Genomic DNA, 12,053 nt, shown 5'->3' with positions numbered 1-12,053 from the left:
GGAAGCTGATTGCTTTCAGATATTCATTCTTGCAACCCTTATACTGCAATAGCATCTAGAATGGCTCTGCAGGTGGGCACCTCATCAGAGGATAATTAGTCCTCACTCCATAACAGCTTTGGGTGAGAGCTCTGGATTTAATTGCAAACTGAAAGAGAAAGCTGTGTGGTACCCACTTAAGCAGCACTTTGCACCACATGTACCCTAAGAAACAGAAAGTCATCAACTGTTGATACCCAGCAGCAAGGAGATCTCTGCACTTTCCTCTCTCACTGGTGCTCTTGAAATCATCAACGAGGTTCAAGCAGAATTAAACAAAAGCCAAGCAAGTAATTTCTCTCACATGTGATACTCAACCACACACTGCTTGAAACATCCTAAGCCAGCGATAAACTATGAGGTATTGGTTCAACTTCACTAACAGATCATGTCATTCTCTCCCTCCCTCTCCCCACCTTTAGACCCCTTACTCGTTTTTTTCATGTTTTCAAACTACTGATATCCAAAATCTAGCCCACCCCTCTGACACCAAGCATATTTGCTGACAATACACACACATTGTACGGGTGGGTGACTTAAGAAAGCTCCTAGGTACGAAGTGAGCTTGGTATTACTATTGTATACCCTGCTGATTACCAGAACAATTTAAAAGGGTTCAGGGAAAAAGAAAACAAAAACCTTTAAAAAGCTGTGTGCCCCTGTGATTTTCAGCCCTTTGAAAAAGTAAGAAAGAACAGAAAAACACCCCTGGGGTGTGGTTAAGATAACTACAAAGGAATTCTTCTTAGCAGGTTCCTTCAGTAAAATGAAGGGTGCTTTGATTGCATTTTTTGGCCTTCCTAATCTGACAGATATTGATGGATAATTCAGAACAGCCAAAATCTTTGTTCTAAAAACATTGACTCATACATGTTACACCCAGATGTTTTATTGGGCTCTTAATAGATATCAAAGCTTCCTTCAAAAACTTGGAAGTTGCATTTCATACATTTAAAAGTGTATGCACATAGGGGAGGGAAATAATAGAGAGAAGCTCCATTAAGAGCAGCTTAGAAAGGAGTATTTATGCCCCCCAACATGGACACTCTAAATACTACCCCTCCCAGCACTTTGTTTCTGCCTAATCAAGTTTGAAAATGAACAGCCCCAAGATCCTTAATGTGCAATTAGGGCCTTGCAGGCTGGTCTCTCCAACAGGTACAGGAGCTTGTGTGTAAACATTCCAGCACTGATCTCCCCACCAGCCCCTGGGGTGGCAGGAGCAGCCACCATATCTGCCAGAACATCCCTGTGACTTCTGAGAACTGGCTCATTGTCTCATCCAGAGGTAAAGAGCTCCAGTATCCCACCTCCACAGGATTCAAGGAAGAATTCTTTCATCTGAGAGCATGTGGGGGAGGCACCCCCACATCACAAGCAGGGTTTTATTTCAATAAATCATGAATGAAAGAAAGCAAGGCACCCACGGGCACTCTCAGCAGCACTCTTCTCCCCAAGAGTGCCCCCACCACTAAGACCAGAGAGCAGCTGAACAGGCACATGAGTCTGAAAATAGAGACAATTCTATGTGGGAAATAAAGACATGCACATAAATCAGACACAGAAGAGCAGAGACCGCAGGTTGCAGCAGGGGTTTGGGAAATGCAATGCTGTGAAACTTGCAGAATTTCCAAGTTATTTGGTGCTGTTGCCCCAGCTTGACTCTCACCAGCTCCTCATAGTGGAGGCTTTTATGTACTGGCTATCCCACCTTGCAGTCACTACTGGACAAACTCAGTAAAGAGGGTATTCACCCCTTTACAAGGTAAACAATCAAACAAGATGGTAAATATACCATCTCTTCCTAAGAACAATATTCTTTAAGGTGGTATGCATTTTAGTAGAGAATCCTCCTAACAGAAAACCAAACAAGAAGAACAAATGCAATGTAACGAGTATCAAGCATAGACAGAATTTCTGATCTGTCACGAGTCAGAGGTGAAGTTCTGCTGCCAAAGAGCTTTTTTCATTCCTCAGCATGTCAATAAAATCAGTCACTGACAGAGACAGTTATGAGGTATTGCAACAGGGAAAAGATTCTCCTGTGTAGGGGGATAGAACATAAGAAAATAAAGGTAGTATAGAAAGTAATTTTACCCCTTAAGGAGTTGCATTTGAGCCAATTGGGAACAGCTCTCTCCAGCTGAGAGATTGGGAACAGGCCTGACTATAACAGGCCACAACTGTAGCCAATAATAAGAGTGCTATAAAAGAGTGGATTGGTTGGTTGAGAGGGAACTGGAGTTAGTTAGCTGCTATGAGAAGAAGGAAGAGTCAGTGCTTAGAGGAGCTGCCTACCAGAAAAACCAAGGAGGTATGGAACTCTAGCAATATGGAACCCTTAGAATATAATGACAATAGAGCTCTTGTAATGTTATGACAACACTCCTGAGTGAATGGGATTAGGTCATCCTTCTGTGCCTGTTTGCAGTAGCGCAAAGAGTTTGTTAAACAGTAAAGCCAGGAACTTTCCAAAGTCAGTTTTAGCTCATTGGTAAAAAAGCTACCTGGCTAAATGTTGAATGCTGTTCTAGTTTAGACTAGTGTAGTCTGAAACCAAAAATCCCACAGCATTAGCATCACCAGCTGGACATGCAAGATCCAGAAGTATTTTCATTGACAATGTGAAGTACAGTACAGGAAGAGAGATTCCCTGGGGCTTCCTCACCAGCTGAGCTAAAATTCTCTGGAGTTGTTCAGAGAAGTTTCAATCATTCACATAAAGGCAAAGACAACAGCTGTGCTTTTAAAGATGGATTCTGAAAAAAAAAACAACTACTAGAAAAGTGCACTCTTTAAAAGGCCTTTATTTTGGTTGCATGGTTACAATTCATTTATGCTTACAGTTAGATTCTTCCCAAATAATATTTCATAGCTCACCATGTACACAGTGTATTCTCTATCATTCTGGTATGGAGGAACTCTATAAAATACAGATTAAGTGACTTTTTTATCTGTACACTTTTCAGATTAGTTAATCAAGATTAAGTAAAAAGGCAAATAGATTAATTGGCAAAAAAGTGGTTTTACATTTTTAATATATTAGTACAAAATGGCACAAAAGGAAAAAAGGTCATTTTAAAGGCTATAACCATCCAACTTTTTAAATGCTTTCAGTCAGTTCAACTGATTTTAACTTAATTTCAAATACCAGTGTTGAACTTGGAATTGAACTTCTAATCTTCTTTTCTTAAGCTGTGTGAAAGACATCACATTCAACTTTGTACCTGTTCATGGAAACTAAATCACAGCAGTTTCAGAACAGTGACATTCAAGTGCAGCTAGGAAGTTGGGAATTTCTATTCTTCCCAGTAAGTCTATGAAGTCACAGACTAGAGCATATTTTTGTCTAACCAAATTCACTCATGCACACTTCAGATGCAAAGATACCAGATGTGTGCAATAAAACACAGTATTTCCTAATGCAAGGACTGGAAAAAAAATTCACATAACTATATCATTCAAACTCCCTACCTTTCCAGAGGCTTCCAGACATAACCATACTTGATGCCAGATATAGAGATAAATGGAACATTTAAAAGATCTCAAGCAAACTGAAGGCTTAATTCACAGGCTTCAGGTATAAAAGAGAGATCACATCAACTTCAGCAACCTATGTTGTATGTTTGAACTACCCATATCAAATGGGTAGGTGAATGCGATGGAAGGGAAAGAGAAGAAATATATTTCTAACTTAAAAATAAATTCTGAGATGTGAATTTGTTGCCTCAAGCAACAATTCAGGAGTTTGTTTTGGCAGCAACATTTAGCAATACCCCAAAAGATAATTACCCACCCTGTCAACACAAGTTATCCTTACTTTGATTAGCCCCCTAAACTTTAAGATGTTTCATGTTTAAATTAACAGAACAGTTTATGATCTTGACTGTTATTTTCCTGGTAAGACAGCACCCACATCTGAGAGGCCAGGCAGCTATACTGATGGCAGTACTGAGAACATTACTTCTCAGGTTAAAACAAAAAGTCTTATAAAAAAAGTAAGCGTGATGAAATACAGAACCACTATTTTACTCAGCTTCACAATGAGCAAACCATGACTATGAATTTCCTAATTTAAATACAAATTACAAAGCTTTCTCCAGAGACTTATCTTGCAATTAACCATATGATGACTCCAACAAGCAATGCTCCAACAGCAAGTATAATAATGAGTATGCACATCTTCTTTCGGGATTTTTGCTGGCAAAAGAGGAAAAACACAGTTGATTGAAAACTGTACCACATCAGAAAACTATTCAGATGCTTTTATGGTCCTGCTACTTGTACATTCTAACTAAATTGTGTCCTTACATATAAAGATGGTCAAGACATCTAAAGATGTTTAAGGAAAAAAAAACCTATCTACACTACTTTATAGCTATATTATTCAACAGAATTATTTCAGTGGTATTTTCTGGTACACATAATAAATTAATTAAAACACAGTACTGTAATGAGTGGATATCATTAAAACTCTGGGGGAAGTAACATGAGGTGACAGCATAGAGAGGAAAATGGACAATCAGTTGCACAACAGAGAAAGTAGAAATGGTCTGCTAGAAAAAAAGACTATTAGTGTATATATACAGAAGGGAACAACAGACTACAATTTTGGGCTGCTGTGTATCCATTCACAGTTATTTTAAAGGTGTTTTTGCCAAGTTTCTTAGGTAGAACTTCCTCTTAAAGAAAACAAACAAAAATAACCAAACGAAAGAGACATGACTAGAGAACCACTTAAATAGATGTCATTACAATAAAGTCCAAGCTATGAGCATGTTGAGAACTTTCACATTTCTCATACAGGTCTATAACTTGAGATACCAAAGCACTCAAGAGCAGCAGCAGTCTTTCATCCTTTACCTGAAGGGTATGGAATCTGAAGGTTTCCTCCAGAGGATGGAAGAAAATTACCAAATGGGTTTCTCAGGCTCTTGCTAATAGCCAAGGAAAAACAAAGATCTTGGGATTCTAGGCCATAGTCCCAGAAGTAAAGGCAGTCTGTGCTGTACTTGGCAAAAGTTCTTCTGCCTGGGTGGTTTTGATGTTTTGGATTTTTTTAATTTTTTTCTCTCTGAAGAACAACATCTGTGTCAGTTCTTCATAGAAGCTGTCAGTTCTCTAACCAGTAATAGCCAGACCACCACATTTCATAAAAATTCTTTTAGTTTTATTGTCTCATTGCCACTTCTCCCACCATCAGGCTAAGATTTCTTAATTTCATTGTTTTACTTGCTAGAACTCAATAAGCTTGCTGGCGTACCTTCCCCCTCTGTCCATTATCATTTCCTTACACTCACAATCTCTTCCTTCTGCATCCTGCTGACCCCCTTCTTACCAGAACTGCATTGAAGTCAAACATTTCCCCTGTAATACTCCTTAAGCAAGGCATGGCAAATTTATTTCAACATACAATTGGTCATCCTTTCCACAAGTGCTGAAGCAGCCTGGCTTTGCGCATATTGCTCTGCAGTGTGAATGCACTCCACAGGGCAGATGAGTGATATAGAGCTCATCCAACCACAAACAGGAGCTGTAGGAGTATCAACAGCCTTGTCCCTCCCCGCATACCTGGGCCTCTAACACTCCCTTGAGAAGGTTAGGCCAGATACAATAGTTGCCAAAATTTTCAGCACCTTGTTACAAGGATAAGTTTTCAAGCAAAGGAAAGCAAATCCAAAGCAAACTACATAGTCCTTTCATCCAAACACACAGCAACTCTGCAGTGTTTGGTCCCTCTTGCAAGACCCACTCAATAGAAGCTTGTCAAGTCTTGATAACTTTCCTTCGAGATCGGAAGATCCTTTCCTCCTCAAAATAAATCATGAAGCTTTTCATTTTAAATTTCAACTAGAAAACTTATACCTTACACTGAAATTTTTGGATTTTTTTTTTTTTTCCAGAATTTTTAAAGTATCAAAATAGGAGTCATCAAACATACTTAATGTGACAATTAGTCCCAGTGAGAATACAGTTCAAGGATGCATCCCCTCTCCTACTTCTGAAATCAGCAGGCAGCCTTTCAGACATTCTGTCACTCATTTACTACTAATACACATAAGAGGGTTTTTTAAAAAAAAAGTCTAAGGACTAACTCTAACTTAAAGGGGAAGATTAATAATTAGAAATAATTAGAAATAATATATAATATAGAAATATATATATATATATATATATATAAAATAATACGATTATTTCTAATAAGTTCCAAAAATGTTATAAAGAAATGGCATTTAAAGGTATTAAAGGTCTTTTCAAAAAAGTTTGACAGTTTGAAATATGTTTTTATCATCAAAGTAGCAAGTAAAAAAAGCTGGATATATACAACCTTTCAGACATTCTGTCACTCATTTACTGCTAACACACATAAGAGGGTTTTTTAAAAAAAAAGTCTAAGGACTAACTCTAACTTAAAGGGGAAGATTAGTAATTAGAAATACTATTACTTTATATAAATATTATATATTAGTTATATATATATATAATAATACAATTATTTCTAATAAGTTCCAAAAATGTTATAAAGAAATGGCATTTAAAGGTATTAAAAGTCTTTTCAAAAAAGTTTGACAGTTTGAAATATGTTTTTATCATCAAAGTAGCAAGTAAAAAAAGCTGGATATATACAACATCGGGAAGATTTTAGACAGCAAAAATTGGTAATAACTGGCCATATCTTCAGAAGATTTTCCTGCCTATCTTCCCTACTCCACCAGTGATCTCCAAAGGCTTGCTCTCCCATATACAGGAACCTCTAACTTTTTGAATTATAAAAGTAGGAGTCTCTTTGTGTAAGGATTTTTGTTGGTTTTGGAATTTTTGTTTGTTTGTTTTAAGTAAAGGTGTAACTCCAGGTGTTCTCACAGAATCGCATAAGATACTGAAACAGTCTGGCTGGGAACAGAGGAAACTCAAAGCTTTCAAAAGTCACTGACTTATTTTATATTGACCTAGAAATACCATTGTAGTCTAACATAAACCTTTAAGTCTTCAAGCCTTGAGGAATTTGCTAGGCAAAATCTGGAGTGCATAAGAAAGCATAAATCAGGACTACTGCAGGACAGTTTCACACAACTGGCATTACCTGGTAGTTTGCTGCTCTTGACAGCTGCTGGTTTGCTTGCTGCACATGTACATCTGCACTTTCCACATTGGCTTCTATGCTGTCTTTGTTTTGAAAAGAAAGATTGCAGATTTTGATAAGTCATAACCCAGACAAAGATTTGGAATGCTGAAATATACTTGAGAGCATATAAACAGCTGCCCCAAAATGCTGGTGTATTCATCAATGTACCTTGGATTATGAAAGCTTGATCCATCCTACACTTATGCTTGAGCTCATTCCAAAACTGCCCAAGCAATACTTGGCTGAATTCATGTCAGGTAACAGCTCTCCTGTTCTGCATGCAGGGCTAAAACTTTGATACCAACTGAGGCAGAAGTTTTTCAGTACTTCTACCTTTTTTTTTTTTTTCATTTTTAAATTACCTTTTACTTGTCCTCCAACTTGCTACTGACTACTCTCTGCTCGGATTAAAAGAAGTCCTAAGGTTTATGAAGCAGAGGCAATGGACCAAACAATACCCAAGAGGCATGATTCTAGTTTGGTGTTCTATCATATTGACACAGATTGTATTTTTTTCCAATTTTATATACAAACAGTTCTAAAAACTACTTTAGAGACATTTTATACACATGAAAAATTATATGTTTTAAACTAAATTTTAAGCACTCTTTCGTACTGTGTTCCCAGTCACCTCAGCCAGTCTACCCATTATTAGGTTCTATCTGATTTGCTTTAGCATTAATAGTGTCATTAAAGGAATTTTTCGAGCAAAAGGAAGTTCTACACTGCAGCTCACCAGAGAAAGTGAATAAAAAAAATTTCAGGTAATATTTGAATTGGACTTACCTATTACATCACCTTGTTCATGAATCATCATTCCTAGATCTTTGAAAATTTCATTGATGTCCATAATATCAGCCTGCAAAATGAAATCATTAATGTACATCACACATTTAAGCATCTGTGTGCATTATTTAGATATAAATACTATATCCTTCTCCTCCAGGATGTGCATCCATGACTCCTTATATTACAGGATGGAAAAAAAAATCCTTAATGTGTTTATTTTAAAAGTTTTTCTCATACTTTGAGACTGAGATTGAGGTCCTTACTTACCAGAGTTTCAATGAAATAGAAAATCTCTGTATTTCAAGAAATGTTCAAAAAAGTCCACTTAAAAATAAACATGATGAACAATACATTGGGAAGATGTGTGACAAGATGTTTAATTTTGCTACATTTATATTCACTGTTTAAAACAGTTCTATAATATGACCATATTGGAAAAAAATGGTATGCATCTTTTCTTGCAATCACACGAGCACTCTTATTCCACAGAACCACTGAAGTTAAACACAGTATATCAAAACATGGCTTTCATACAGTAGATTTCAAATACCCACAGACAAATCCAAACTACTCAAGATTCATGCCACCAATCAATGCTCATGCTCCTTTAAAAATGCTATTGTTTTGGAACATCAAAAACATGTTCTGTTGTAAAACCACTTGTACTTACTTCAAGCTGCCTAATGGAAGATTCCCTCTCCTCAATAAGACGGAGGTCATCTTCTGTAATTTCTTCATCTTGCACTTGTGTTTGTGGTTGGCTATCACACACAAAAAAAAACCAACAAAACCAAAACCCATGCAGAACTGAACAAATACAATGAGAAATTATTCAAAAGGATAAAACTACAGTTAAGTACATAGCACGTTTTATGTTATCAGTCAATAAAATGTGGGGTTTTACCCTTGTCTGTGCCTGGCTAACAGAAATGGTATAACCATCACAGCTGTGGTGTAGCAGAGCTGCTGGAGCAGTGCTGCACAGAGCAGGGGACTGACTGGAAATTCTAAGTATGAATACAAGGTCAAAGTTTCTTCTGAACTATCAACTGCAGACTTTACATCTATCTGAGCAACAAAAAAGAATCTGAGACTAAGAAACAGTTCTCAAAGAATATGGAAGTAATGGGAGTTCCCAGTAAACACTGGACCCTTATCACAAAAGCTTTACTTTTTTCAAGTTGGAATCTTCTTCCCTAAGTTTTTGGTCCCAGAAAACCCAAATGCGGCTTAGGGGAGCTTAAGGACATGTGTGCAGCTGAAGCATCAGGAAAAAACGAGGGACATTATGTGAACTGCTTCTTTTTCTCCCCCTGTATGCCATCAAAGTATCTTTATGCTAAACACAAAAAAAACCCCATGGTCAACTTACTTCCCTGCAGGCCATTCATTATTCTGAGCTAGGATAAGGCATATTAAGTGATTCAACCTACCTGTCCCAAGAGACAAGTGTTCCTTCTTTGTAGTTATCTTCTGGAGCCCCACCCTACATGACCAGTGTTTAAAAATATAAATAAAACATTATACCCCTGAAAAGAGCACTGGCAGCATTTCTATAAGGAGTCAATACTGGGAGGTTTCTGGTAAGTCAAACTGAAACATGATTCAACATGTTCTCTCTGATTTTGCTTTATGCATGCATAAGGCTGAAATATGAGCAAAAGCATTCAGCTCAGTAACTGCCTGCTGCAACCTACAAGTATGGAATGTGTATTGGCACAGAGTGAAAAGGCAAAATTGATATACTGACAAGGAAAATCTGAAGCTACTCAGCACTTCTCCACCTTAATGCTCCACTGAAGTCATTCTTCCCCAAAGGAAAAAAATCTGTTGATATGTAAAGGTAGAGCAAAAGCATTTCAAAATCTACTAGAAGTTGCTTTTGCAAGATTACAGCATGAACACAGGGGCAGTTTATTCCTCTCTGTGACAAAGGAAAGGAAGAAGTAACAGTTGTCCAGGGAGGTTATTACAACTTAATGCAGCCTTTACTATAATATCATATAGCACATGTTCTGCAGCATTTAGACTCAGCTATAAGCTAAGTAGCACTGTGGAGGTAAATCTGACACAGAACCCCCCTAACACCAATGTAAAGAACATAGTGGCATATTTTCTGATACTTACAGACACCCTTGAGCTGGCTCTTACTCTGGCTACAAAGTCTTTTTCCTTCTCAGCAGCTTGCCTTTGGAGTCTTTGGAAATTTGTTAGTGCTGTGGTGAACTCTCCCACTAGACGATCTTTCTGTATCTTTCTTTGACGCTGTAGGAGAAAAAGTTTTACCAAGTCAAATGAGCTCAGGCTTTTCAAGGCTTTACTATTTCCAGTCTGCTAAATACCAAGGCATATATATCCTTTCTACTATATTGGTGTAAGGGAAGGCTGTCAACAAAACCATTTGCAATTCCATGGACAAGCCTTCTTTTCTTCTGGGATAACATAACCACATAAATTAAGGCATTTAAAGAAGAAATCAATGTATTTATTTTCATTTAAGAACTGGAAATGAGCAATGATAAGAAAGCTTCTACCTTCCTTATTATCCACTGATTGTAAAATTTTCTGCTTTATTGTGAAATATTTTGACACCAGGAATGCTAAAATATGCAGAGATGACTGAATATAGAGGGGAGGAAGGGTGCAGAAAAGAAAGAACAGAGCACTTATTATGTATTTTACATAAATGCTGGAAATACATATTGAACTGAATCTAGCAGTGGGTTCACGTACTCCCTTAAATGCTTTAAAACAGATCCAGAAACGCTTGTTCTATCCTTTCAGGTTTGTTTTTTTCCAAGATGTACTGAGAAGAAGGGGAATATTGGGCACTCAGGAGAGCCTCCACCATATTTTCCTAAATATATGCATTCATCAACCCTTCCAATTTTCTGAAAGGTTGTCATTTGCCATTCATGAATCTGTTATTTATGCATTTCATTAAGAAATAGCTTTGATAAAAGGGTAAAATTAACCTATAAAACATTTCACTGTGAACTTTTCAAGTCCAAGACAAGCAAACAGAAAATAACCTGACAAACTAAAGATACTTTGGCTGAACTAGAGGTTATATACCAAGATCAAGTTCTAACACTGCTGTTAGAAGTTTACAGCTTGACAGGATGAGCACACATAGATCACGGCCTGCCATTTGAACTCCGTGTTTTAAGACCATTCACTTTTCCAAAGGCTCCTTACTAACTACCCACAGACCAAACTAGTTGTTTAAGTGACAATAACCCGAATCCATGTTTTCTAGGATCCTGTTGTTCTCCCCTTATTTAAGTGACAGATTTTGCTAGGATAAGAAACCACAGGAGAGCAAACAGGAGTGTGCTAACCACAACAGCCACTTCACATGTTTCTGACTGAAAGATTTTACACACACCTCAGAAAGAAGATTGATTTAGTAACAGCTCCTATCTAGTACTCTTGAGAAAGGAAAAGCCTGTGACAAGACATAGCATATGCTGATCTGAGTGATGCAGAACAGACATACTGTGATAATCAAATTATTCAGACAGTGAGTGAACAGTGTTTTGGCACACAATTCCTAGACCCTGGAAGCAGTCAGAGTGCGGGCAGAGTCAGATACAGCATCACTGCAATGGATTACAAAGTGTCCAGCTACCTGAAAAAGCAGAAAGGCACAGCCCATTGCCTTGATTCCCACTACTTCAATCACACTACTTCATTCCTGATACATAACAACAAGTTTGGGACAAGTCTGGACGGCAACAAAATATTCTTACATTTTAGTGAATTCCTGCTTGTGCAAATGTGTTGACTAACTAACTAAACAGTGCTTTGAAAACAGGAATAAAGAACTGAAGTGGCTCAAATACTTTACATGAGCCAACATATTAATCAAACAAGCCATGCTTTTTGGTTTTATACCTGTTCACTTGTTGCAGGCAAAGATCCAAACTCTTTAATGTATTTGTCAGTTTCTTTGGCAAGTTGGTTGGTGTATTGCTGCTTCTGTTGCCTAAAACCAAATGCAAATTTTTATTAGAGACCATCAGGTTACTTTGCTGAATTTCATTGATTCTCAAAAAACATCAGTACTAAAAGCTTCTCTGAAGCACACAAAGCCATC

General features: G+C 37.4%; 1 protein-coding gene across 2 annotated transcripts in view; it reads right to left on the bottom strand.

Annotated features, from left to right (window-relative positions):
• Positions 1-2,826: 2,826 nt before the first annotated feature.
• STX7 (syntaxin 7) overlaps positions 2,827-12,053 on the bottom strand; it is a 31,674-nt gene continuing 22,447 nt past the window's right edge. For both annotated transcript variants that reach the window (XM_071436434.1, XM_071436444.1), the window contains exons 4-10: positions 11,852-11,942; positions 10,082-10,219; positions 9,388-9,440; positions 8,625-8,715; positions 7,952-8,024; positions 7,124-7,206; positions 2,827-4,239 (exon numbers count right to left, since the gene is read on the bottom strand). In XM_071436434.1, coding sequence (XP_071292535.1) covers positions 4,147-4,239; positions 7,124-7,206; positions 7,952-8,024; positions 8,625-8,715; positions 9,388-9,440; positions 10,082-10,219; positions 11,852-11,942 — 622 coding nt within the window. In that variant the 3' untranslated portion in view covers positions 2,827-4,146. The remainder of the gene's footprint in view (positions 4,240-7,123; positions 7,207-7,951; positions 8,025-8,624; positions 8,716-9,387; positions 9,441-10,081; positions 10,220-11,851; positions 11,943-12,053) is intronic.

This window comes from Agelaius tricolor, unplaced genomic scaffold (genome assembly GCF_023055355.1).
Source record: "Agelaius tricolor isolate 1412-34295 unplaced genomic scaffold, bAgeTri1.0.p SCAF_1, whole genome shotgun sequence".
Taxonomy (NCBI): Eukaryota; Metazoa; Chordata; class Aves; order Passeriformes; family Icteridae; genus Agelaius; species Agelaius tricolor.
The sequence above is the reverse complement of the archived record's forward strand: the minus strand, read 5'-3'. Positions and strand labels throughout refer to the sequence as shown.